Source organism: Sus scrofa, chromosome 6 (assembly GCF_054392235.1).
Source record: "Sus scrofa isolate SSC_HxYL_T2T_F1_AM1 chromosome 6, Sscrofa_HxYL_maternal_Yorkshire_Landrace_v2.0, whole genome shotgun sequence".
NCBI lineage: Eukaryota > Metazoa > Chordata > Mammalia > Artiodactyla > Suidae > Sus > Sus scrofa.
In genome coordinates, this window is record NC_139388.1 from 38,006,222 (window position 1) to 38,034,207 (window position 27,986).

Genomic DNA, 27,986 nt, shown 5'->3' on the forward strand with positions numbered 1-27,986 from the left:
ATCCACCTATAAGAATCCACTGTTTATAAGGTACTCCAGCACTGGGCCAAAGGGGGTAGTGTCATTTTTAGATGGACAAAATAAAGGGGGTATTAATGGTCTAGAAGGGAGAAGGATGGGGATTTGATTTGATTTTGGCAAAGCATGGTGTTTAGAGCTTTGGTGGTCACAAAACAAAGTGTACTGTAATTTACCAGCAATTCAAAGGAGTTTCAAGAGTGATTTCAATTAAACTTACTTTTTTCTTCATGGGTGGAGTTTAGAACCGAACTCCGGTAAACTCTGAGGAAGCCACTGTTAAGTCTACTTTTGTATATGTTTTTGCGTTTGTTTTGTGTCTATCTTTTTTGTTTGTCTTTTTTTTCCCCACCCCATGGCATATGGAAGTTCCTGGGCCAAGGATCAGATCCGAGCTACAGTTGTGACTTATGCCTCAGCTGCAGCAACACCAGATCGTTAACCCACTGTGCCAGGCTGGGGATCAAAACTGGGTCCCAGTGCTGCAGAGATGCTGCCGATCCTGTTGCACCACAGCAGGAACTTCCGTGTCATCTTTTTTTGTTTGTTTGTTTTTTTCATTTTTTTTTCTATTACTCAAATGAATTTATCACATCTGTAGTTGTATAATGATCATAACAATCTGATATCACAGGATTTCCATCCCACAGCCCAAGCACATCCCCCCACCCCCCAACTGTCTCCTCCGGAGACCATAAGTTTTTCAATGTCTGTGAGTCAGCATCTGTTCTGCAAGGAAGTTCTGTCTGTCCTTTTTTCAGATTCCACATGTCAGTGAAAGCATTTGATGTTGGTGTCTCAATGTATGGCTGACTTCACTTAGCATGATAGTTTCTAGGTCCATCCATGTTGCAAAAAATGCTGGTATTTCGTTCTTTTTAATGGCTGAGTGATATTCCATTGTGTATATGGACCACATCTTCTGGATCTGCTCCTCTGTTGATGGACATTTAGGTTGTTTCCACGTCTTGGCTATTGTAAATAGTGCTGCAATGAATATCCGGAGTACATGTGTCTTTGTGAGTCATGGTTTTCTCTGGATAGATGCCCAGGAGTGGGATTACTGGATCAAAGGGTAGTTCTATGTTTAGTTTTCTGAGGAATCTCCATACTGCTTTCCACAGTGGTTGCACCAATTTACAATCCCACCAACAGGGTACCAGGGTTCCTTTTTCTCCACACCCTCTCCAGCACTTATTGTTTGTAGACTTTTGGATGATGGCCATTCTGGCTGGTGTTAAGGTGGTACCTCAGAGTGGTTTTGATTTGCATTTCTCTAATAATGAGTGACGCTGAACATCTTTTCATGTGTTTCTTGGCCATCTGTATGTCTTCTCTGGAGGATTGTCTGTTTAGATCTTCTGCCCATTTTTGGATGGGGTTGTTTGTTTTTTTGGTATGGAGCTGCAGAAGGTGTTTAAATTTTGGAGATTAATCCCTTGTCAGTTGATTCACTTGCAAAGATTTTCTCCCATTCTGTGGGTTGTCTTTTTGTGTTGTTTAGGGTTTCCTTTGCTGTGCAGAAACTTTGAAGTTTGAGTAGGTCCCATTTGTTTATTTTTCTTTTTATTGTCAATACTCTGATAGGTGGATCTGAGATGTTGCTGTCGTTTATGTCAGAGAGTGTTTGGCCTATGTTTTCCTCTAGGAAAAGTGTGTGGTCTTATATCTAGGTCTTTAATCCATTTGGAGTTTATTTTTGTGTATGGTGTTAGGGAGTGTTCTAATTTCATTCTTTTCCTGTGTCATCTTTTTAAAAATCTTTATTGGAGCATGGTTGATTTCCAACGTTGTGTTAGTTTCAGGTGTAGAGCAAAGTGATTCAGTTATCGTATACATATACCCATTCTTTTTCAGATTTTTTTCCCCATATACTATCCTTTTTTTTTTTTTTGGCCACGGTGTGCTTCGGCTTTGACGTGGGGTCTCAGTTCCCAGACCACTAGGCCACCAAGGAACCCCCCTCCCATATAGTATATATTAAAAACATGTGCTACATTCCACCTTGTAATGTCAAGGGTTTTGCCTTCATTGAACTGAAATTCACAAGCCTCAAAATGACTGCTGAAAAAAAACCCCTCTTGGTTTTTCTCACTAATGTCCCTCCTAGGTGATTGCAGAGAAGCCCAGTCACATTTTACTCCAGCCAATGTGATAGGAACACGCCCTAGCTGGGGTGGGGCAGAAGGGTGGAGTGGGGCGGCGGCTGCGGGGGCGGGGCGGGGGTTGGGGGGGGGAGTGACCTGCAACCTCCTTCCTAAGTCCTGGATTCCTTTTTCCAGCTGCTTTCTGCCTGCTCCCAAGGCACGTCACCCCTAACACCTCCAACACAGGAACTTACCTTTCCTCCTTCTTGCTCCCTGTCCATCACCATTTGTCAAGCTAGAGATGTCAGAATAAGCCTTAGAGCAGAGCATGGAAGTTGAGCTTGGGTTCGAATCCTGGCTCTGGGACTTAGCAGCTAGCCGTGTGACCTTAGGCAAGTTATTTGTGAGGTCTTTGTGCCTCAGGTGCCTCATCTATCAAATGGGGATAATAACAGTATTACTCCATGGAGTTTTTGTGAGGAGTGATAGGGAAGGCATGTGCCTGGCACAAAGGAGATGCTTGAGATGGTCGCTACTATTATTTCTACTCTTTGTCTTTAGCATTGGTCTCAGCTCTTTGATCTTCTTTGCAAACTACCCTCCCTAAATCCAACTAATGCCACTCCAAATCCAGTCGTCTCTCCACGTCTCTCCCACAAGACCCTCCTCAACGTGTCTGTTGAGCCACCGCTTTGGTTCAGGTCTTCACTCCCTGCCTAGATGGCAAGAACTTTTCTCTGGTCAGCCTTTGCTCATTCTGGCCAGTCTCAGCCAAGCTCTACCTCCCTTCTACCTTTCGACACATTCCGTCTTCAACACTACCCTTTTTTGCCTTTTTTTTTCCCCCTGATTGTCCTTTCCCTGTTACCTTTGCTTGGAAAGACTTTCCAACTTCCTCCTCCTCTACATTAGCCAAGGCTCAGTTCCAAGGTTATTCCTCAGTGAATCCTTTCTTGGCCTTACAGGCCTGCCAACTGTTGTCTGCTGCATAATTTAGGCACCTTGGCCCACAAAGCCCTTGCATTCTCTGAACCCAGTTGATTTCTTCGGCATCATTTTCTGTATCACATCCCTTGCCCTGTGCCCTCCTAGGCCCTTCCCTTTCTCTGCATGGGAAACCCCCCCCAAAGTGGAGCTTTTTTTCATTTCCTAGAATTGGGCAGGCTTCTACCTTGCAAGGCTTTCCTCTGAAATGCCTTTCTTCTTACTCAAGTCCTCCACTTTCCACTAACCCCCCCCCCCCCCCCCCCCCCCCCCCCCCCCGCTCCAAGCCAGCTAATTCCTTCTAATCCTTAGGTTCTGTATTCAGTCACATGTCTTATTATATACTTGGCTTGTTGTATACCTTCTTAGCACCTTCTTAGCATCAGGCACCTCCCTCCCCCGCTCTGGTAACTTTTTTTTCCCCCGCAGTTGTCCTGATAGATTTGTGAGACTGTTTATGTCCTCCACTAGATGATATATACTCCATGAATGCAGGACTAATGGCTCTGTGTTCCCAGGATTAGCACTGTGATGAACATTGAGTAAATTAATGACTTCTACACTAGGTGGACTCCATGGGTGATCAGACAGTGTATGACAGCACCTGTCAGAATCCTTCTGTATCTATCGTTGAAGAAATTAATGACAGAACACCATTGATAACTGCAGGGACTATTATAACTCACCCAAATTCTTCAAGTGAATTTTAGACTTTGAGGACCAGCATATGAGTGGCATATTAGCAGTACACGATGTGGTTCAGAACACGTGGTTTTTTACTTTCCCAACTTCAAGAAACACTGTGCATTAATGGTCCCAGAGGAAGACAATAGCCACAATAAGCAAAAACTAGGTTGAGAACAGAAGTCGAAGGATCCGACACAGTCTACAAATTTATTGGGGGAAGCTAGAAAATAGCAGCTTGCAACAGTACCTAAGATAACTGTGTCCCTCTCGCTTTCAAGCAGACACTTGAGTGTGTTCAGTGGAGTGCTTGCATAAAAACTTCCCATCCAAAAAGATTTCCTATTGGTAGGGAGCTTGGACATCATGGGAGACTATTCCCTGGATGGTTTCTAAAATCTCATATATAAAAAAAGTACCTTTTTGGTTTTCACGCAGAATGCTACTTTTATGGAGGATCTTAGATGGAAATCGAGAGCTTGTAAATATGTGACGCTGGCGTTTGCTCAGATTTGTACCTTGTACCCGTCAAGAACCGTGAATGACATTTGCTTTTTATTTTTTGTGTGACGAAAACCCAGAGTCTCATTTAGCTTCCAGATGAGGACATGGGAAAGGGCGTGCTTCCCACTGCCCACTTTTCAGCTAAAATAAGCTTTTGACACTCGTTCCGCTTTTGCTGAAGTGAAGCTCAAACCTAAGGAAGGGGGCTTGGACGTCTTCTAAGGGTGGGGTCCCGGTTGGTGGCCGCTTTCCTATTGAAGGGGAAAGAGTGGAACTGGGAAGGGCCAGAGGAGGTGCTGTGTGAAAACAGCAAACGAAACAAGAGCTGGAGACAGCGTGGCCGCGGCGCAGGACGACCCCTTGGGCCGGGGAACAAAGCCGCGGAGTTAGGGGGCGCGCGCAACCCAGGGTCTCCGACCGGGTAGACGAGCGCACGCTTCTCCCCAGCCAGGGTCGGTTTCGACCAGGACCGCTCTGTGCCAGCATTTCTTGGGCGCGAGGTGTTCAGTCTCAGCAACCACAGCTGAGGAGCCCGGGCGCCAAAGCCTTGAACACCCGCACCACGCTGCCCGCGAAAGTCTCGGCCAGCCGCGCGAGCGACTCTGCGCTTGCGCGCCGGAGGGGAGCCCCGCCCCCGCCGGGCCGCCAGAGCGCGGGGCCGCGCCTCCTCATGGCGGCCGCCGCAGTGTGTGGTATTTAGCGGGGGCGCGCGGCGGGCTCGAGGACGCGCGAAACGGCGGCGGCGGCGGCGGCTAGGGGGGAGCCGGGGCGGCCGTTGCGGGGCGCGCTCTCGAGCGGCGGCGGCGGCCCGGGGTGTCCGGTCGGTGTCGGCACGGGGAAGAGGCGGTGGCGCTGCCCACGGTGGCGGGGCTTGGCGGCGGCGACGGAGCGCGTTTGAGCCAGGACTGGGGTCCGAGGCGCGCTCTCCGCCCACAGGTAAGTGGGACCCAGCCTGGAGGGAGGAGCGGGCCGCAAGGGGCTCTGCGGGAGGAGCATTCCCAGGCCGGGTAATGGCGGCGGGCGGGAAGGGCGGCCGGGCCGGGTCGCGCCGCGCCGTCCGGGCGGGGGAGCGGGCAGCCCCCGGCGCCGGGCGCCTTTGTCTCGGCTCGAGCCGGGCCGCCCGGCCGAGCGCCGCCCCCCGCCCCTCCCCTCTCCTCCCCTGCCCGGCCCTGCCCGCCGCCGCGAGCCGGCTCGCCCCCGCCCCCGGCGCCCCGGGCCCGGCAGGCCCGCGGCGTGAGTCGGTCCCGCGCGGCCGGGGCGAGGGCGGGGAAGGGCCTCCTCACCGCCCGGCCCGGCCCCCGCGAGCCCGGGAGGCGGGCCTGGCCGGGGGAGGTGCCCGGCGCGCCCCGCGCCCAGGTGCCGGCCTTTGTTGTGAAGGGTCCCGGGGTGTGCGGCCAACATGGCGGAGGTCAGCTGAGTGCGGGCAGTGGCCGGCCCTTCCCTCCGGCCCCTCCCCGCACCGCCCTGCGGCCCGGGACCGGACGGGGCGACTCGGCCGTCCTTGGCCTCCACGGCCTGCCCCCGACCCCGGAGCGGCCGTCCCCCATTGCACCGCGTCCTTTCTCCGGCTCCGGCCTGAGCCTTCATTGTGCGGTGGGAAGAATGCAGCCTCCTCCCCTGTTTATGTCGTTAGAAGAGATCGCGTGAACGGCTTGCCAGGGAAGCTCCAGCGTCTTATTGTAAACCTTAGTTTTCCTGGGCTTCATTTTCCGGGTAGTTTGGGGCCTTTTCGCGACTCTCCCAGATTTATAATGTAGGAATGTGGATAATCTGGGCCACAGCGTTGCGTAGCTTTTTCCTTTCCCGTTCCTGGAAAGGCTCAGAATTTGCTCTGACATCCAGAGAAGCCCAGTTTGTGTGTTCGGAAAATCAGATGGTGTAGCTGATTTGTCAAAGTCATAGAAGCCGTAAGCACGAATATAGGACAGTGATCAGACTGTCCGTTTCTAGCAGTTGAACATTTACCGTTTCTTGATAAGCAGCTGTCAAGGGTAAATTGTTAACTCTTTTCAGCAGTTGAGAACGTTGGGAGCACGGACTCTGAAAACTGCCTGCCTGCTTTGGTTTCAGCCCTGCCCCACCGGTTTGTAACCTTGGGCAAGATATGCTTCACTTCTCCTGGCCTCATTTTCCTAATCTGCAAAATGGGAGTGATGACAGTACCTACCTCACAGGATTTGTTGGGAGAATGGATGAGATGATAATAAGCGAAGGTCTTAGAGCAGTCACAGGCCCATGTGCTCAGTAAATGTTTGCAGCTAAGGCTGTTTGTTGTTTAATAAGGAAACTCAGGACATGATCTTGACATGTTGCATATGCTGGAAATGCATAGGCCAGAATATATGAAATCACATTTTAAATCATTAGTGCTTAGATTTTTCTTTTAGTGCATTTCGTTTTAAAATGAAAACAAGAGGTTTAGATGATAAATTCCAGGCATTTGGAGATGATGGCATTGGGAAATTTCTGTAGTAAGGCATTTATATAGATCTTATGTAGTCTGGAGTTTAAAAAATCAAATTCATGGATCAGTTTGCTTCTGAGGACTTAACTACCTTGGAAAAGTAAAACATTGAGTTTCTGAGTGTTGGGTGTCTATGGTGTCACCATCTCTTTTGGACATTTACTGACCAGGCAGAGTGTAGTGTGGCGATAAGTGTAATGGCCTGGTAATTTTATCAGGGAGATATTGGCTCAAAGAGTGGAGGAGAGGATTTTGGTTAGCTGTTAGAACTTTGTGACAAGTAGATTTTGACCTGAAGTGGGTTATGCAAATGGTATACTTTTTTTTCATTCTGGATATTCAAGTCGTAGGCTTTTGTGATTTGGAATAAGTGAACCCCAAAGTCTTGCTTTGCCGAAATATTTCCTTTAGATATACAGTTGCTTTAAATGACCCCACTTGGCAGCTTTCCAGCATGATTTAGTAACATGTAATGATATTTTAAACTGAAGTGCAATATAAGTAATAGATAAGGAACTTTTCAGGATAAGTATTACACAAACTACAAATTCAGAAATTTAATTCAAGTTAGTGTAATGTGTTCCCTCTGAGCTTTGGGAAATTCTTACAAAAATGATGTAGGGCAATATTTTTTAATGTCTGTATTTAAAACGAATATGATTAGGCTAAGATTAATTGGGATTTCAAAGGAAATATCTAGCTATGGTAACAATGACCTAATATGAATAGGATTTTATTTTCAGTTGATACAGTTTTGAAAACAGGCCTTACATAAGGAGAGTGACAAAATAAGTTTAGTAACTTTGCAAAGCAACCATTTAAATTACATTTTAAAGCAGTTGATTTACTTGATTTCTAGAGATTGGAGGTTTTTCTTGGCTTAAAGATTTCTGTTACAGATTTTAGTTGTAGTTATGAAATTTAAATAATGGATATTTTTGGTCTAGACCTCCCTACAAACGAAATCGATTTATGAAAACCTCAGACTTCCTTCCCCCCCCCCCCGAAAGAAACAGCTAGGTATTAATTCTTCCTCTCTAAAAAGCATCCTTAATGGTTTATTTAAAAAGAGATTTTTCTGGAGTTCCCATTGTGGCGCAGTGGATATGAATCCGACTAGGAACCATGAGGTTGAGGGTTTGATCCCTGGCCTCGCTCAGCTGGTCAAGAATTGGGTGTTGCCGTGAGCCGTGGTGTAGGTTGCAGACGCGGCTCAGATCTGGTGTTGCTGTGGCTGTGGTGTAGGCTGGCAGCTCTAGCTCTGATTAGTCCCCTAGCTTGGGAACCTTCATATGCCTCGGGTGTGGCCCTAAAGAGACCCCCCCCCACAAAAAAAAGATTTTTCTAATGCATTTTAAATCATTTGATTTTCTGTGGCTATAGTTACTAGAGCATCTGCTGCAAAGGGGCAGGTATTGTGGGTTTTTTTAAATTTTAATATCTGTATCCTCAGTGCCCTAACACTCAATACATACTTGCTTTGCTATCTACTACTTTTATATTCTTCTGACACTACTACTTCTGTATTTGTACATTTGTATCCTACAAAGATTTCCTTGCTTGCTGAAAGCTAGGCCTATGTATGCTCTTGTCCGCAGGTCATTTTTAAACAAAATGACTATTTTTTAGAGCAGATTTAGGTTCACAACAAAATTGAATAGAAGGTACAGAGAATTCTGTGTGCTTTGCCCCACTCATGTATAACCTCCCCCACTATCAAGTGTAACAGAGGGATACATTTATTATAATTTATGTACCTCCACTGACACATTATCAAACCTAGAGTCCATGGCTTACTCTTGGTGGGTGTGTTACGAGTTTTGACAAATGTATAATGAGGTGTATCCACCACTATAGTATTACACAGAATAGTTTCACTGCCCTAAAAATCCTCTGTGATCTACCTATTCATCCCTCCCTCCTCTCTAACCTCTGGTAAGCGCTGATCTTTATACTCCCTCCATAGCCTTGTCCTTTCCAGAGTGTTATATAGCAGGATCAGATTGGCTTCTTTCACTTAGCTGTATGCATTAAAGGCGCCTTCATATCTTTTTGTGGCTTGATAGCTCATTTCTTTTTATTTCTGAGTTATATTCTATTGTATGAATGTACCACAGCATATCTGTTCACTATTGGAAGACATCTGGGTTGCTGCCATGTCTTGGGAATTATGAGTAAAGCTGCTAAAAACATCTGTGTGCACATTTTTGAATATGAGCCTCCAGTTCCTTTGAGTAAATACTGAGGAGCATGATTACTAGATCTTATGGTAAGAGTATGTTCAGTTTTGTAATAAACTGCCAACTACCTTCCAAGCGGCTGTGCCATTTTGCATTCCTCCAGCGAGAGTTCCTGTTGCTCCATGTGCCCACCAACATTTGGTGGTGTCAGTGTTCTGGATTTTGCCATTCTAAAAGGTGTGTGGTGGTATCTTATTGTTTTACTTTGCATTTCCCTGATGAAAAATGACATGGAGCATCTTTTCATATACTCCTTTGCCATTTGTAAATCTGACGAGGTGCAGTGTCTGATAAGGTCTTTTTTTGCTCTTTTTTTTGCCCCCCCCCTTAGGGTTGTATCCATGGCATATGGAAGTTGGAAGTTCCCAGGCTAGAGGTCAAATTGAAGCTGCAGCTGCTTGCCTACACCACAGCCACAGCCAGGCCAAATCTGAGCCACATCTTGCAACCTATGCCGCAGCTCACAGCAACGACGGTTCCTTAACCCACTGGGTAAGGCCAGGGATCAAACCCCCGAGTCCTCATGGATACTACTTGAGTTCATTACCACTGAGTCACAGTGGGAACTCCTTTGCTCATTTTTTAAATTGATATGCTTGTTTTCTCATTGAGTTTCAAGAGTTCCTTGTATATTTTGGATAACAGTCCTTTATCAGATATGTCTAATGAAAATATTTTCACCCACTCTGGTCTGTCTTCTCATTCTCCTGACTGTGTCTTTCTTTGCACATCATTTTCCACTATTATATTTGAAGGTACTTCAAATATAGGTGACCAGAAATAAAAGCCTTTATTGCTTCTAACCATCCAAGGCTCTCATACTCTGTATCCAGTTAGTCAGCCAGCCCTGATTTTTCTTTTGGCTGGTTATCTCAAATCTGGTGTTGCCTCTCTGTCTCATTGTCACATGTGTATTCAGCCCACCTCTTCTCCTTTCTAAGGTCTGTCTGCTTTTGGTCTCTGCTTCCTCCCTTCAGTTCTTCCTGCTGCGATTTAAGGGAGCTTTCTAATATAGATGACTTACAAGGCCTTCAGTTTAGACTTCCAAGTTCCTTGACATACATAGTAAGTACCAGCCCCTCCAGAGGCTGGCTCTTGTTACTTTCCTGTCATTTTCAGCTGTGTACTTACAAGTGCCTCTGTGCAGGGTGTTTTCTCTCTTCCAATTAAGCTGTATAATTTCAGCCTAGACATCACTTAGCTCAGGTGCTGTTCCTGGAACCCACCTTGGATTGGATGTCATCTCTTCATGTTCCCATAGCATTTTCTGCTTGGCACTGCTATAACCCATATCCGCCTGAACTGTAATCTTTCTCTACTAACTGTGCCTCCCCGGGTGGATTGCAGTCCCTATGAGGACTTTGCCTTGATCACCCTTGTTTGTCTAGCGTTGAGCACTATTTCTGGCCTGGATGTAGTTGGTGCTCAGTAAATATTTGAGTGGCTGACTAATACCTTCACACTATCCTAATATGCTCTTCCAGCCTTATCCTCCAGCATTTTTTTCTTTGTCATACCTGGTTAGACTGGATTCTTTTTGTTTCTTGAACAGTCTCCATTCTTTAACATCTCTGTGCCTTTGCTCCTGACTGTACTGAATTGCTCAGATGTCTGTCTCTCCAACTCTAGGCACATGACTTAACCTCTCCAAGCCTTAGTTTCTATGACCATGTGAACAGCTATTAAGCATATTGCTTCCCCTTGCCCCATTCCTAATGCTGGAGCGGCAGTGTAGTTGAGTAAGAGCCGGATCTGGATATGTCTCGCCTCTTACTTATTTGTGTTTGTGACTTTAAGCTCCATGAGAGCAGGGACACTGCCTACTGTTACATTCAAAAGCACATTGCCTAACACATAGAAAGTGCTCAGATGGTTAATAAAATTACTTGTTAAGTAAGTTACTTAATTTCTTAGACTATTACCACTCACATTCTGGTAAGGGAAAAAAGCAGGATTACAAACTGGGAAATGTACTATAAAGGAATCAAAAGTGGTGAAGTAAAGAATAATGGTGGGAGGGAGACTTGCTGTAAGAAGAGATGACATTTAAGTTCTGTTGAAAGGTTAAGGAGCTAGTCCTTTGAAAGAGGAAAGGGAGAATTTCTCAGACCAAAGGAGCTGCAGAGGTAAAGGCCCTAAGGCCCTAAGTCCCCTAGGGCTGAGAGAAGAACGTGTTGCTGGAGCGAATGGATGAGCGGGAGAGATAGACAAGGATCAGATCCTGCAGAGGGAAGTAAGGAATGTAAATTTTATTTTAAGGATTCAGAGACACCATCAGAAGGTTTTCATAAAAGGATCACATGATTTACTTTTAAGATTGCTTTAGCTGTTTGGAGAATAGAATGAATAGAAGGCCGTTTGTTTGATCAGGAAGTACAGTAGTTGATTGTGACCTGGATTAAGGTGATGGCAATGCAGACGAAAAGTGGATGGATTTGAGATGTATTTTGGGGACAGAATTAACAGGGCTTGCTGATGGATTTGATATGTATTTTGGGGACAGAATTAACAGGGCTTGCTGATGGATTAGAGAGGTGAGGGAAGGAGGGAATTAGGTGGCTTCTGGCTTGAGCAACTGTGTGGATCATGGTGTTATTTACCAAGATGGGAAAAACTTGGGGGGTGGGTTGTGTGGAAAGCAATACAACTCAAAGAATAGAAGAATAACAATAAACTCAAATTTCCGATATGCTGGATTTTAAGTGTCTATGAGACATCCAAAATGATCCACTCAGGTAGAAGGAACATCACCAAGCTAGATGGGAGATGCTAGAGCACGTTTGGGTGGTAGAAGGAATGGCCCAATAAAAAAAAGAGAGATTGATTGATGCAAGAGAGTGGAATAGTAGAGTGTGAGGTCTGAGAAGGTGAAGGGTCACTTCTTCCTTCTCAGGGAAAGGAAGAAGTAGTGAATTCAGCATTTGATGGCTTCTTTTGTATTTTCTAAAGGAAGCATAGGTGAAGCCATCAGCTGAGAGTATTTATAGCTAGTGATTACTATACTGTGGTGCGTTAAAGACATAGTAGAGACACTGAGAAACTGGGTAGAAGGGAGGAGAGGAGGTTCTGTGATGTGTTACCAGTGATAACACCTGATAATTACTGTTCTCAGGAGATTCTAGAATACCTAGAGCAATAGTATTATTTCCCCCCCCCCATGTAAACTCTTTCTGTTGACCTATAGGATGACTAAATATAGAAAAGTGCTCAAATTTTTTTTTTTTTCCTGCCTTTTAGGGCCACATCCGCAGCATATAGAGGTTCGCAGGCTTGGGGTCGAATCAGAGCTGCAGCTGCCAGCCTACACCACAGCCCCAGCAAGGCAGGATCTGAGCTGAATCTGTGACATACACCACAGCTCACAGCAACACCAGATCCTTAACTGAATGATCAAGGCCAGGGATTGAACCCACGTCCTCATGGATGCTACTCGGGTTCATTATCGCTGGGCCACAATGGGAACTCCCAGACTGTATTCTTATAATTTTGCTTGGAGAGGTGATCAGATAAACTTTCTCAGCATTAACTTTTAAAATGCTAAATTTAAGTTCGTGTATGAAGTCACCAGCAATTCATTAGTAGGGAAGTGTGGGAACAAAAATAATGCACTAAAGTTAAAAAAATTAATTCTTTTTAATTACCAAAGTAAAATATGTTTTATTGACTATTTGAGAATTACATACAGAAGTGCAGCCTCCACCTTCCCCATGATCATTTATAATGTGATAATTGGAAAGTAACCATTGTAGACAATTTGGTGTAGTTTCTAGTCTTTGTGTTCTACATTTTTTTGAGATAGCCATAGATGTTTTGATTTCTTTGATCTGACTTGTATCCTTGTAGGTATTTTACCATTAAATGATTACCACTTATCAGTAACTATACTTTGAACTGTTATCACTCCAGATGATGAAGTTTGTGCTTAGAGTCTCTGTATCCTTCAGTTCTTGATATTTTCTGTGCCATATTTTGTGTTCAGTGGTCCCATCTCTGTTCTCTGTGGTTTCTGGTTCTAAAGTTGGCCCTCTCCCCTTCTCTTATCCCTCACCTTGAATCTTTAAACCATGTTCAGTAATTCGGATACTCTTCCAGTTTTTTTCTGTCCCATTACATGGTATGTACATACATGCGTATATGTGTAAAAACAGACAGCTAGATCAATGTCCATATTTACTTTTAACTCTCTCTTTTAACATGAATGGGATTGTAATATATTCAGTAGCTTGTTTTTCTTTCTCCTTGTTTATAAACAGTTTGATTCTTATATGTTAGTAAGTATGAGTCTATCTGAATTAAAAGAAAAAAAAAGGCACCATAGTATTCTGTTGTGTGGATCAAAATTTAATCACTTTAAGATAGGGCTGTTTTCACTTTATTTGGTATTACAGATAGGATTGCTGTAGACATTCATATATACACATCTTTTTGCCAACACCTTTTTAACATCCTGTGATGTAAATCATAGGATAGATCCTTTGGAAGAAAAAACTACTGGGTCAAAGAGTATGCACACTCTAAAATTTGACACAAACTACCAAATCTTATTAGCAGCCTTCACAGTGGGCATTTCCAGCACTGTAGGAAAGTCTGTTTCTGCACATCTTTGTCAATAGTTGGAATCAAATCTTTGAAAACAAATTTATATCTGTAATTTAAGTATTGCGTGCAGTTTGTGAAATTTCTCATACCACATTTTTGAACTTTTTTCCTTTTATTGAAAGAGTTCTGACAATAATTCAAAATCAGATATTCCATTAGCCTTGATTTTTTTTTTTTAAAGAAAAACTCCCTGCCCCTCCTCTTCTGCACACTTTCAGAGGCAACTACTTTTACCTCTTTGAAATGATTACATTCGTATTTATCTTGTCTCTAAATAATACGCTTCTATTGTTACTTCCAGGTTTTGGTTTTAGACCTTATTCCTTTTGTGGATTCAGCTCCCTTTCCTGTCCCCATCACATCCTCTCCTAATTTAATAATATGATTTTCTGTTTGCATCATTATGACAGTAGAAGGTATTCATAATTTGAGCGATATGGTAAATTATGGCTACTTTTTCCTCTGAACTATTTAATTCGTACTTGTATAATTTGCCTTGTAGTTAATACTTTTCTTTTTTGCTTTGTTTTCTCTGTGCTTATTTCTAATGCTACTCCACGTTCCATATCACTTGTTTAAATATTCAGGTTCTTTGGATGCCTTATGTTGCCTTATTCCCCTAGTGTAAAGTTGTCATTATCCTCAGTGTTCCCCATCATCTTCGTTCTGGGTTAAATCATCTGTTTACTGTAGCCCATGTTGTCCTCTTTTTTGGCTCATTCTCTTGTATTTGAAGAGCTTGTGTTCCAGGAGCATCCTGAGAAGTGTATCTATGAGAAGTAAAGTTTTGAAACTTTGCATCATTATTCTGCCTTCAGCACTTTTAGGGTAATTTGGTTGGGCACAGAATTCTAGAATGGTAGTCATTTTTTTCTTTGAGGATTTTGAAAGATACTGCTCTATTGCATCCAGCTCAAAAGTTCAAAGCTCTTTTGCTTTCTGATTTATTTATTCATGTAATAAAATATTTATTCAACCTGTACTATGTGTCAGGCAGTTTGAAGTGTTTGGGACACATCATTGAACCAGACAAATTCTTACCTTTCAGGTGGAGGAGGCAGGCTATAACAGCAAACATAATAAGTAATTGTATAGCCTGGCCTGATAGAAGGTAATACAGTTTGACAACAATAGAGTCAAAATGGAGGAAGGGAAGGGAGGAGGAAGAGAGGAGGAAACAGGTAAGGATTAGATGAAGGGGTCAGTGGCAGAGTGCTCCTCACTTTTAAATAGAGGGGACAGGGTGGGCCTCATTGAGAAGGTAACATACAAGCAAAGATTAGAAGGAGGTGAAAGAGCTAGTCATGTAGATATCCAGGAAAAGAGTATTTTAAGGAAGAGGCCCAAAGGAGCAACATAGTCATATGAAACAAGTAGCCCAGTACAGTGAGGGAGAAGTGGGAGATGAAGTCAAAGATTAATGGGGACGCACCATCCTATTATGTAGGGCCTCATAAGCTGTTGTAGGATTTTATCTGTTACCCAAATATGGGAAGTTTTAATGGATTTTCCTGATTGCTTTGCTCAGAACATACTGGGGTGTCGGGGTGAGAGACAAGGAGGGAAGCAGGGAGACTGGTTAGAAGGATATTGCAGTAATCCGGTTGAGGGATAATGGTGGCTTACAATGTGTGGTAGTGGTAGAAGTGGTGAGGAGTGGTTGAATTCTGGATTTATTTTTCAAGGTCCAGTAAGATTTTCTGCTGATTTTAGGTATGTGGTATGTAAAGAAGACTCAGTAATGACTTAAGGCTTTTGGACGGAGTAACTGGGAGAAGAAAAGGAGTTAAGTTAGCAAGACCCCCTGTAGGGCTCTCTTTTTTGGCCACACCCATGGCATATGGAAGTTTCTGGGCCAGGAATTGAATCTGAACTACAGCTGCCACAACGCCAGATCCTTAACCCACTGCTCTGGGCCTGTGATCAAACCCACACTGCCAAAGAGACAACACTGGATCCTTAACTCCCTATGCCAGAGTAGGAACTCCTGTTTGTTTTAAAATCTGGACTGGAGATAAAAATTTTGAAGTCCATGGCAATAGCAGTGGAATTTTAAAAATACAAGACTAAATGAGATGACCAATGTGAAGAAAAGCGGGCCGTGGACAACTCCAAATTTCAAGAGTATTGGGAGAAGAGCAGGAATCAATAAAGGAAGCTGAGGAGGAACCAGTGAGATGGGAAAACCAAGAGTGTGTGGAGTGATTGGACAAAGTTAACCAGGCAGGCGCCAGTGATCCATCAACTCTGTCATGTTGGTGACAGTTCAAAACTTACAAATTAAATACACACAAAACTACAAAGCCAGTAAGACTCAAATTATATTAGGTTATGACAGTATTCAATACTGTGTCCTAAATTGAGGTCTTCAACATGAGTTATGGAATTGACTGTTACACTGTAGGTTCTTTTGGGGTTGAGCATACCAGAATTATCCCATATGTTGTGGTCACTGCATGATGCATTTTCTTACCAATGTATAAATGCTTCAGGGAAAACTATGATGTCATTTGGGCTTTGCGTCACACAAACGCATCATTTATATATTAGGTCTCCTTTAGCTCATCTGTTTTTTAGATGTATTAAACAATTCTTGTGAAGGGTGTAAGATTTATGTCTAGCTTTTTTTTTTTTTTTTTGGTAGTTGTTCCAGCACTGTCCAACTGTTAGTTGAAGGCTGTCTTTTCTTTATTGCCCTTTGCACCTTTGTCAAAGATCAGCATAGTGTTATTTTAAAATGTCACTTAAAGTGATTTTTAAATCTCAGTTGTGAATTCACTCTCTTCAAGATTACATCAAGCAACAGATTATTTATATATACATATATATACACATATTCTACTTGAAGGGTCATCAGGGATGAATGAGTTCTGGTTGTATACATGTGCTGCTGCTTTTTGAAATCCTTCATACTGTTGTACTTGATTTATTCATTCCTTCCAGAAAAATTTGAGTACCTGGGTTGGGCTGGGTACTGTCCTAGGTGCTGGAGAACAGAAGCATGAGCAAAACAAACAAGGTCTATTCTCTTGAAGTTTTTGTTGTTGTGTAGAGGTTCTGAACCAAAAGTTAGTGATTCAGGAATCCTGAGAGTTCCCATGACCCTTTGAGGGTCAGAACTTTTTCTTCACAGTAATGAGACATGAGAGTTAAGTGGAGGTTCTCTGAGGTGTGTGGTATCTTCACAGACTAATTGCAGAAGCAGATAATGAATACACAACTATTCTATTGTATCAAATATTAGAAAGATTTACAAAAATGTAAAACATAGACACTCTTCTCTATTATGAAAAATAGTTATTTTCATAAATTCATAAATTAACATGTAATAGATTTTTACATGTTATATAAAAATGTGATAATAAAAGTTCTTGGCTTGAATTTCTAGTGTTATAGATATTAATACATATAAACCACATTGACCTAATGCTCTTTTGGGGTCCTCAATTTTGTAAAACTTTAAAGCAGTAAAGGCAAACTTTTTCTTAAAGGACTTAGTCACAGAGTCAGCTTTTCAACTCGATCCTTGAATGCAGTCATAGATAGATTGTAATTGAATGGGCTTAACTGTGGTCCAAAAAAACTGCTTATAAAAACAGGCAAGTGGCCCACAGCTGTAGTTTGCCAACCATTGGTGTAAAGGGTTTCTGATACCAAAAAAAGTTGAGAATTGTTATTATCAGTGAAAAGCTGGTATTGTGGGGAGGGAAAAGGGAGAAAATTCACAATAAATAATTTAGCAGGAGATTTTCCTATGACAAGAAATAAGACAGCAAGAGATAATATGAAGACAGTAAAAAGGGTGATCTGGTTTTAGATAAATGATCAGGTAAGCCTTCTCTAGGGAACAGACTTTAGTTAACTCTTATTTGTTTAGGACTTAACCAGTTTTTATCTCCCTTTGTTGATCTTTCTTGGCTGCATTTGTTTATTTTGAATTATATTAGACTTAAATTGCGAAAAGGTAATTTTTCAGGTTGAATAGCCAAAGCATATCTGCTTAGCATATCTGCTTAGCATATTGCCTAATTAGAACATTGACCTGATTTATATGACATTTAGCAAGTTACCTCTCTGTATCATTTTTCTCTTCTGAAAATGAGAGTGTTGGTTAAGATCTTTTCTAAGTGTAAAATTTTTGATAATGTCTGTTTGCTTTGCCTAGGATGCCATTTGCCACCCCTTCTAAGTCTGTCTTCATCAGATAACTCTAACTTAAAAAAAAAAGAAACTAGTTCTGTGATCTGAAATATTTACTTTATTTGGAACTCTCTTTTCTTATAAGTCAGGGGATAAATGCCTAACCTGGAAGCTTATTGAGTTGGTTAATAAATTAGAGCATATGTAAGCCATGGAGTTGTTGACATACATGATGCACACATATGCTTATTAATACTTGGGGCAGCTGTTTTATTAGTGAGACTGGAGGAAAGTCCCTACTCTGCCTCAGTATTTAGCTTGCTGACCCTGGAAGCTATTTAGATTATGGTAGTAAGAACAAAACCACCAACCAACAATGAAGCTCTGATGAGGGACATGAAAATTAAACATGAATACATAGGTTAAGGAAGTAAAAGAGCAATGCAATCTGGGTATGTGGCCATTCCAACTACAGGGAAAGGGAAGGAAGCAGCCATTCCTGCCATCAAACTGTGTTCCCTTGGAGTTCCCGTTGTGGCACAGTGGTTAACGAATCTGACTAGGAACCATGAGGTTGCGGGTTCACTCCCTGGTCTTGCTCAGTGGGTTAAGGATGCGGCATTGCCATGAGCTGTGGTGTAGGTTGAAGACGCGGCTCGATCCTGCGTTGCTGTGGCTCTGGCGTAGGCCAGTGGCTACAGCTCCGATTCGACCCCTGGCCTGGGAACCTCCATATGCAGCGGGAGCGGGCCTAGAAAAGGCAAAAAGAGAAAAAAAACCAAAAAACCAAAAAGCTGTGTTCCCTTGTTGGAGATTGAGGGTATCTAAATAATTAAATGCTTTAGCATATCAGGTTATAGGTAATTTAGGCAAAACCAAATTTATGAATTAGAGCTTGAGTTCTCTTGGAATGCAGTGCAAAACAAAAATCAGAATTATGAGAAAAAAATGAAGGTAGATCCAAGAGAGTCAGTATCAGAATTGATGTAAAGAGAAGAACTGAGCAGATGGTAAGCGTCAAAAAACAATTAGAAGAGAAGTCCACAGAGGTAAAAGTAAAAGACTTGAGTCTTTGGTATTGAAAGTAGTCACCTGTTGTTTGGCAAGTGCTGATGGAATATATCTAGATGTTCTGGTGAAGATTTTTTCCAAAGAAAAGTCCCAGAAGCCACCTATCAGGGTAGAAAAGTTTACTTGCAAAGGAATGAGAATAAAAATGACATTAGATTTTTTTCATCTGCATCATGACAGACATGAAGACAGCAGAATTTACATAGTTCTTAGGGGTAAAGGGTGTGACTAGATTTCTAAGCTTGTGAATTTATGTAAGAGCTTTAGATTGCTAAGACTGAGACTCAGTGACTTGTATGCCCTTTTTGAAAACTTTCCTGAAGTACAGTGGCCATACCAAAATGTGAATCATAATTAAAAGATTCAGAGAGTTCCGATTGTGGTGCAGCAGAAACAAATCCGACTAGTGTCCATAAGGATGGGGGTTCGATCCCTGGCCTTGCTCAGTGGTTTGGGGATCTTGCGTTGCGGTGAGCTGTGGATTCGGTTGCAGAGGTGGCTCAGATTCGACCCCTAGCCTCAGAATTTCCATATGCCACAGGTGCGGCCCTAAAAAAAGGAAAAAGAAGAAAAATCTAAAGATGGATATTTGCCTAATGGTGCAGTTGTGAGAAATGAAGCCAGAATGGTTGCAGTTAGGTTTAAATTATTGTTTTGACAAAGTTTTGAAGTTAGTATAATCTTGAACATGGCAGGTAAGAAAGGGAAAGTTTCACTATTAGCTTGTGAAAGGGTTTGCCTTGTTTTGGTAGAATGTTAATACTTTCATTCTTGTTAATGTAGATTCAGTATGAAATAAAATAACTAGTATAATAAAATTAGGGTATAGAATCATTTTGTCCAATAGAACCTTCTGGAGCAATGAAGATTTGGTGGTACTGTTTTGCATTCCCACTAGCAGAGTTGAGAGTTTCATGTCTTTGACATCTTAAACAGGCATCTCTCTCCTACTTTCCATCTCAGTAACATAGTTCAGTATCTAGCATAGTGCCTAAATGGGTTCTGGTTAAGTATGTACTGTTTTTTGTTTGTTTTTTAAACCAGGTGTAAAAACCTCAGAACAGTGATTTAGGCAGTAAAAAAGCGAATGTACTTTGCTTTACACATTTAAGTAATGGTTTGCATTTTCCTTTTCATTGACTGTCATCACCTTTGTTCAGACTTGTTTTTACAGGCCTTCTATGAGGTCTTTTGTCCTTGGCTTTCCCCACTTCAGATCATCACTCTTACTGGACATATAACTCTTACTCTGTAGCTGCAATGTTTTCTGAATTATTTTTAGGAAAATAAGAGCTTTTAGGACAATACTGTGTACAATTTTTAATTCCCATTACTTTGGTACAGTTCTGGGAACTAAGAATAATTTGCTTTTTTTTTTCTTGGCCTTTATTGTCTTATAACCAAGTTTGATTTTTGACTTTTGGCATTTTAAGCTCAACTGTTGAATTTTTAAGGAGACTTGCCTAAGTTTTAACTTTGTGTGTGAGAAAAAAATCTTAAAATAGAAGCATATAAAACCGTAGCATTTTATTTAACTCATTGGTTCTCTAATACAGAAAGCAAATCCCTAATCTGAACATTTATTTTATAATAAATATTGCTCTGGCATTTCTTGAAATAATTTTTGAAGAAGAGGGGTTGCTATAAGTTGCATCATTTTTTAAACTAAATTAATTTGAATTTACTTATTTTGACCAATTGTTTTTATAATTTTCAGTTACACTAATCTTTATAAAGCAGTTTCTTTATTGTCCTCTTTGAAGGAAATACATCTAAAAATCACCAGTATCCTACCACTCACATAACTAACATTGGTTATTTTCTGGTGTATAGTCTTCCTCATTTCTTATACTTTCATCCCAGAAAAATCATGTATGTTCTGTTTGTAAATTGCTTTACCAATACACCCTTCTTCCTTGTCTGACACTATTTCTCCTTTTTAAACTTTTTTTTGGATAGGAAACTATCAGCTTCCTGTTGCTGCTCTAAGATAACATTTCCACAGGTTCAGAGGCAGACACTAGGATGCAGACATCTTTGGGGGAGGAGGCATTATTGCAGGCCACAGAACATTTGTTAACTGCTTAAGAAAATGAAAAGCCCAACATTGTCTCTTGATTAGAGTAGTCAGGCATAAGGTTATGATGAATCAGAGAAATTCGTCTTCGGTCATTTATAATAGGAAACAAAGCTTCCCATATCAAATCGAGAAAAGTTTTAAGTCCATTTACTCTAAGTTTGTTAAAATGGCCAAGTAATGGTTAAATGCTCTGAAATTAAGGCAACATAAAGGCTGATTCTAAAATGTTTTTTGATTTAGATTAAAATCTAGTTAAACTTTATACCAAATGAGACTTGAGATGTAGGCTTTAGAAAGGGTAGGTAATTGGTAAATTTTGCGTTTTTGCTAACTTTGGATTCCATGGGCTTGTCTTAGTGTAATGTAGTTTTTGTGAAAAATTTCCTTCCTTGTAAAACCCATTTAAATAAATAATCTATCTAGACATTTTACTATATTGTGCTAAAAATTAAATGACAGTTAATCTTTGGTATACTTGGTCTCTAGTTGGTGACCTCAGGCAAGGCAGGTTAACTTTTGGAATTATGTAAGTGAATACTTCCATATTTTGGAATCTGTACCACCTGTAATGTACGTAATTTACCCATCTCCCTTAATCCATGTAAAAGCATGCAAGGCTGGCAGTACTGTTCTGATTTTACAGTTGAGTAGGTGGTGAAAGCTGGGTTTGAATCCCAGTGTAGATGACTCCGGAACTCTTCCATTTTTACTGTCGTGACTGACTTACTGAGAAATGTGTCCATAGATTAATGGTTTTCAGACAGTGTTGTAAGCTTCAATACAGGTCCTTTGGAAGTTGGAGGAAAAAAACTTTTTAGTTTGAGGAATTTGTCATCCTTTTTACTTGTTTTACAAATTTGGACTCTGTCTTCATACTGTTTGGAAAGAGTTTTTCTGCCTAAAACATTTAAAAGTCTTCTACTTTAGAAACCCAACACCTAGCTAGAGTGAATATGTATTAAAAAATAAAGACATTGGTAATAATAATTTAGATTTGTCCGTGGACAGATTATATTTTCAGTTATGTTTCAGTTCCTAATGATGTTTTGTCTAATATCAAAATGAGACTGAGGTGACTGAATACTATTAATAGGATGGGGAAGTGATTTGAATTAAAATTTTATGCTGAAAATGGACAATCTACAATTTACACAGGGTTCACTCTCCACTACAAGCTCTTGCTCCCTTTAAAGGCTGCCCTAAGCGTGATGTAATGACAGGTTAAACCTCTGAATGCTGGAGCTGACGCAATGAGAATCTGAGGCCCAGGACTTTATTGGGACAAGGGTAATGCTTGTTTAAAAACAAAACAAGCTATTTTGTTTAATGAGGGCGTTTAAGATGGCTTTCCCAGAGTGGGAAGAGAATAAAATCTCAATTTGGACGTTGAAGTAGAAGTTTAATATGGTTATGTGTTTACGACTCTCACTGCGACGGCTTCTCGAATCGAGAAAGGAAGTTTGAAATAAGGTGCTGACGGCGGTAAAAATGGAGAAGTGAGTTAGAATTGAGGAAATAAGGTAGTTGACATCTGATAAATAGTTAATGAAGTAGACAAATGCTTTTGCTATATAAAAATCCGGAGTTTGCACGGTTAACTGGCAGAGTATAGAGCAGAGAAGAGTGCTTGTCTGGCCACGTATTTTCCATATATTCTATGTAGCGCTATGAAACCACCCCAAATTGCGATATCCGACTGTTTGGGCCTACTGAAACGGAGTGTTTCCACCTCACGTAAGCCGGTGGAAAAGCTGAGGCGTGCGGTATGTCTCCGGGGATCGCGAGGTTCTGCGGAGCTGGGTAGCTGTGTGGGAGTTGCGCGCTGCATGCTCGGGATTCTTGCCAGAGCCGTGCAGGAGCGACTGCGAGCCCTGGAGCCGCCCTAGGCCGAGTGGGGCGGAGCTTGCAGCCCCGCCTCCATGCGCCGGCCCGCCCCTCTCCTGCCGCGGCAGCCACCGCCCTGAGTGCTTTGAGCCTTCGGCCGGCTGGCAATCTGCGTTGGAGCAGGCTCTCCCAGCGGCAGCCCGGCCCAGGCCTCCAAATGGCTCTCCCCGCGGGCCGGACCCTGCAGCGGTAGCTCCAGAGCTGGGACTGAGAGCTGCACCGCTTCGTCCAGTCGCTGCTGCGCACTCTCCAGCCCTGTCCTTCACCGAGCTGGCCAGAGCCTAGCCGATGAATTTGGGAAGACAAACTTGGGAGACAGACGAAGGTTTAGGGCCCAGCAGAGGACAGCTCAGCAATGGCTCCCATTTTTGGAGACGCAGGCGAATTTGAGCTCATGGGGAGGTGTGGTCGACTCCTCTCGGGGCGGGAGGGTGCTTCATTTCTCTGCCGCTGTAGCCGGTGCTTCTGAGGAGTGAATGGAGTGTATGGGGCATGGCACGTGCCTTCCTGTCTTGAAAAGTTGACCCTGGACAAATTTAGGAACGGAAGGTGTCCAGTAGGGCCCTCTGTTACAAATAGTCTCTATTCGTGGGGGAAAGGCTATGAGCTGCCTGGCTTCTCATGACCGGGAAGTCTCCCTTACCTTTTCTGTACTCCTGGAGGGGCGTCTTGCTCACTTGTTTACCAGCATCCGGGACAAGGAAGAGAAAAGGTATTACTGTTAAGAGACTGGGTTGCTTAAATTGTGAATTGGGCAAGTTGTTATAAGCTGGTGGAATTTGAATGGATCAGGGAATGGCTGCAGCGTAATTGAGCTGGAGATGTTTCTTTTGAGCAGCTCTACTTTTCTCAGTTTAAAACAAACTTCAGGTTATGCAATGACTCCTCCAGGGTTGTCCAGACACTTGAATCCTTGATTCCTACTGCAGGTCTGCTGTGTTCTTAGGATTCCTTTTCTGTTTGAAGATGGAGCTGGGTTCCATCTTCTGAGCTTTGGGAGGTTTTAGCAGCTGCTGTCCTGTAATACTTTCATTCATAAGAATTACAAGCTACATTTTGCTTGCTTTTCACACTTTGAATAGGAATTTAAATCGTGCTTTTTCTACAGTGTTTGGAAAAATAATAAATATGTGTTATATCATAAGTCTGAACTATTGATGATAAATGTGTAACTATTTTCCTAGGTCAAGAAATTAAACAGTAATGCTTTGCTTGCTTAGTAGTTATATTATGTTGAATACAAACTGAGTTTACTGCCTCCTGACGCGATTTGTTGTTTTGGCGTAGTGAATTGAAAGGCATTGGTGGCTTAGATCATTTTGTGCTGAAGGAACCACTTCCCAGTTACTACGTTGCTCTCTTAAAATAAGCAGCATAAAATGGACTATGAAGTAAGCATACAGCACACATACAGGGCATTTTGGTAATGCTAAGCCCATTGTTCTGCTAGTGACCTAAAATAAAATGCATAGATCATCATATGCACAAAAAAATCTCCTGGGGAAAACTGGATTACAGGAGAGTTCCTTTATATTGGTCTAGAACACCTGGGTTACACAGGGCTTCAGATGGTAAGAATTGATTCCTGTTGTCTTAAATCCTTGTGATGGGCCACATTATGATAGAATCCTGTGGTACTTTTGTTTCTCCTTGAACTTTAGTCCTTTAGTGACAGTGATCTTTCCGATAGAATAATTACAGTTAGGGAAAATATGAAATCTGAAGAGTTAAATTTTAGTTTGATAGAAATATGGCTTAGGGTTCTTGGGAATATACTCTTAAGGACGTCCGTAGACTGATCTTTTGTCATCCCCAAGAAAATGGCCTACCGTATCCCAGCAAAGGTAGATTCCTGGGAAAAGCTGCTAGTTTATCTTTCATTCACCCTGACACATAGTTAACATTGTTGATCATTTCTTCCAGATGGCATTTATTTCATAAATAGTGTTTATTGGTGTGCTGATGAATGCTTCAGCAACACTGGTGAACTTTAGGGTACGAGGCATTCTTTACCTGTTGACTCTATCCCTCACCTCCACTGTTGTGTGAGTCTCTCTGGTGCTTTTGATCTTTATTTTCTTGACTCTCCTTCACCTTTGCAAATTATACTGGTTTATATTGTAGAATGGAAGTAGAATGATTTACTGTGTCTAAATACTGGACTCAGAACTTTTATGAGAGGATGGCCCTCCATTTCTCTTCTACTTTCTCACTTTTGAAGGGGGCATGGATCAGTAGGAAACAAGATTAATTCCTAGCTGGTGTTAACTTTCCATGAAGATGGATGATGAAGAGGAGGTGGATGGTGGGATGGCAGCAGACCCTTCCCCTTGTCGCCCCTTTCATTCCCCAAATTACTCCTAGAGCAGGTAACCGTTCATCATTAGGAGGAATTAATCAAAGTCAGTACCCTGGTGATCCTTTGGATCACATGTAACTCCCTGGAGCACATGTAACAGCTGACTCAGAATGAGTAGGGGAGGTGGGGGAGAAAGTCCAGTCAAAACTGATTTTATTGCACTTAAGCTCCTTCTTGTTTATGGTCCAGTTTCTATTTTAGCATTTATTCCACGTAGTCCATCCAAGTATGATTTTTAACATTTTTTTTTTTTTATTTTTTTTTTTTTTTTTGTCTTTTTGTCTGTTGTTGTTGTTGTTGCTATTTCTTGGGCCGCTCCCGCGGCATATGGAGGTTCCCAGGCCAGGGGTTGAATCGGAGCTGTAGCCACCGGCCTACACCAGAGCCACAGCAACGCGGGATCCGAGCCGCGTCTGCAACCTACACCACAGCTCACGGCAACGCCGGATCATTAACCCACTGAGCAAGGGCAGGGACCGAACCCGCGACCTCATGGTTCCTAGTCGGATTCGTCAACCACTGCGCCACGACGGGAACTCCCTTTAACATTTTTTAGAGAAAAGGAATTCTAAATGTGCTCTGGAACCTTTTGAGAAGAGTACAACTCACGTATTTGTGTCAATTTATGTTTTTTTTTTAAAAGCCTTCTTTATTTCCCTGTATTCTCTTGCTCACAGTAAATTTTGCATGAACGCTAAAGTATTGCAGGCACGTAAACAGTATTTATATACAAGTTGTAATTGTTTTTCTCCTGCCTCCTTTTATTTTTACATTTTTTTATTACAGAAATGAGCCGTCAGACTGCAACAGCATTACCTACTGGAACCTCAAAGTGTACACCGTCCCAGAGGGTGCCTGCGCTGACTGGCACAACCGCGTCCAACAATGACTTGGCGAGTCTTTTTGAGTGTCCGGTCTGCTTTGACTATGTGTTACCACCCATTCTTCAGTGTCAGAGTGGCCATCTTGTTTGTAGCAACTGTCGCCCAAAGCTCACATGTTGTCCAACTTGCCGGGGCCCGTTGGGATCCATTCGCAACTTGGCTATGGAGAAAGTGGCCAATTCAGTACTTTTCCCTTGTAAATATGCCTCTTCTGGATGTGAAATAACTCTGCCGCACACAGAAAAAGCAGACCATGAAGAGCTCTGTGAGTTTAGGCCTTATTCCTGTCCGTGCCCTGGTGCTTCCTGTAAATGGCAAGGCTCTTTGGATGCTGTAATGCCGCATCTGATGCATCAGCATAAGTCCATTACAACCCTACAGGGAGAGGATATAGTTTTCCTTGCTACAGACATTAATCTTCCTGGTGCTGTTGACTGGGTGATGATGCAGTCCTGTTTTGGCTTTCACTTCATGTTAGTTTTGGAGAAACAGGAAAAATACGATGGTCACCAGCAATTCTTTGCAATTGTACAGCTGATAGGAACACGCAAGCAAGCTGAAAATTTTGCTTATCGACTTGAGCTAAATGGTCATAGGCGGCGATTGACTTGGGAAGCCACTCCTCGATCTATTCATGAGGGAATTGCAACAGCCATTATGAATAGTGACTGCTTAGTCTTTGACACCAGCATTGCACAGCTTTTTGCAGAAAATGGCAATTTAGGCATCAATGTAACTATTTCCATGTGTTGAAATGGCAATCAAACATCTTCTGGCCAGTGTTTAAAACCGTTGCATTCAGTTTCACAGAGAATAAGGCACCCATCTGCCTACCAAGCTGAAACTTTTGGTAGGTGGAGGCCAAACACATGAAGGTAAATAAAAGGAAAGGCTGTTAAATACAGGAAACAGTTGCATGTAGTAACACTAATATATTTAAAAATAAGTCAACAGTAAACCACTGAAAAAATATATATATATACACCCAAGATGGGCATCTTTTGTATTAAGAAAGGAAGCATTGTAAAATAATTCTGGGAATTTGTGTTTGTTGTAGATTGAGTGTACTGTTGGAAAATACTGAGTTGTGTTTTTTTTTTTTTGCGCGCGCATGCGCGAGCGTATGTGTGTGTGTGAGAGAGAGAGAGAGAGAGAGAGAGAGAGAGAGAGAGAGAGAGAATGAGTGTGTCTGTGAGTTTTTTTTTTTTTTTTTTTTTTCCTTTAACTGACAAGCCATGTTGAGTGGTCTTGGACCACTGCTTTTCCCCTATGTGAGTCAATACATAGTGCTGCTGTGTGTGTATATTTTTGTGTGTGTATTTGCTAATTTTTATTAATTCTAGTTTTTCATTAAATAAATTTGACTTTCTTTTCTGTAATTCAGGTTTTTCCTCACTTTTTTTTGGTACCTTTTTAAAGTTAGTGTCTTTTTGATATGCATAATTGTTTATGGTAAAGTTTATACATACATATGTGTTCAATACATATTTTCCCCCATTAATCAGTTCATTAGAAATATTTTAAATTCAACCATTTTGTGAAGATATGAGCTCCAGAAAGGAAAGGTGACACCTGAAGAATTATCAGAAGCTATTTAAAGCAACTGTAAGATGGTTTTTCTCTCTTTTTCTCCAGTTGAGTCATACCTTCAAACTACTCTTTGAAAGGTTAGGGAATACTGATTTTTTTAAATACTGGAAGAAAAATCAGGCTCACCCCCTCCCCCCCAAATATCTTGGACAAATCACATATGTTTAAAATTCGTTCTTGTATTTATTGGTTTTGCAAAAGAAGGCATCGTCTTACACAGTATTTGTAATTAAAAGCAAATCATTTGTTTTAAAAAAAAGGCAGTTTGCAAAAAAAAATGTTTTTGGTCTTTTATAATTCTCATTAAAAGAATATCTGGCAAATTAAAAAACTCTTATGTGTCTGCTTTTAGCTCTATTAGAGTTTGATTAAAATCCAAAGTTATTTTCCTGTTCAAA

At 41.9% G+C, this 27,986-nt stretch overlaps 1 protein-coding gene and 1 pseudogene across 6 annotated transcripts; one reads left to right on the top strand and one right to left on the bottom strand.

Annotated features, from left to right (window-relative positions):
• Positions 1-7: 7 nt before the first annotated feature.
• On the top strand, positions 8-27,919 carry SIAH1 (siah E3 ubiquitin protein ligase 1). 5 transcript variants are annotated; one of them, XM_013998276.3, is made up of 2 exons: positions 8-30; positions 25,901-27,919. In XM_013998276.3, exon 2 carries the CDS (start codon positions 25,903-25,905, stop codon positions 26,749-26,751), a length of 849 nt encoding a protein of 282 aa, XP_013853730.1. In that variant the 5' UTR covers positions 8-30; positions 25,901-25,902; the 3' UTR covers positions 26,752-27,919. The 5 variants fall into 5 exon arrangements, with proteins under 5 accessions (XP_013853730.1, XP_020949891.1, XP_084816467.1 ...); XM_021094232.2 differs by lacking the exon at positions 8-30 and adding an exon at positions 4,998-5,213; XM_084960341.1 differs by lacking the exon at positions 8-30 and adding an exon at positions 22,836-25,124.
• On the bottom strand, positions 4,642-7,737 carry LOC146402305 (uncharacterized; annotated as a pseudogene). The gene has a single exon (XR_014805941.1). The product of XR_014805941.1 is annotated as an uncharacterized LOC146402305 (transcript).
• Positions 27,920-27,986: the final 67 nt, after the last annotated feature.

Bases quoted from the DNA above. Each gene is read 5' to 3' on its own strand.
- SIAH1 (XM_003126991.7), top strand. From the start codon at position 23,377: ATGACCGGGAAGTCTCCCTTACCTTTTCTGTACTCCTGGAGGGGCGTC. The intron at 23,468-25,900 runs GTATTACTGTTA...TTTTTATTACAG, and splicing joins CGGGACAAGGAAGAGAAAAG to AAATGAGCCGTCAGACTGCA.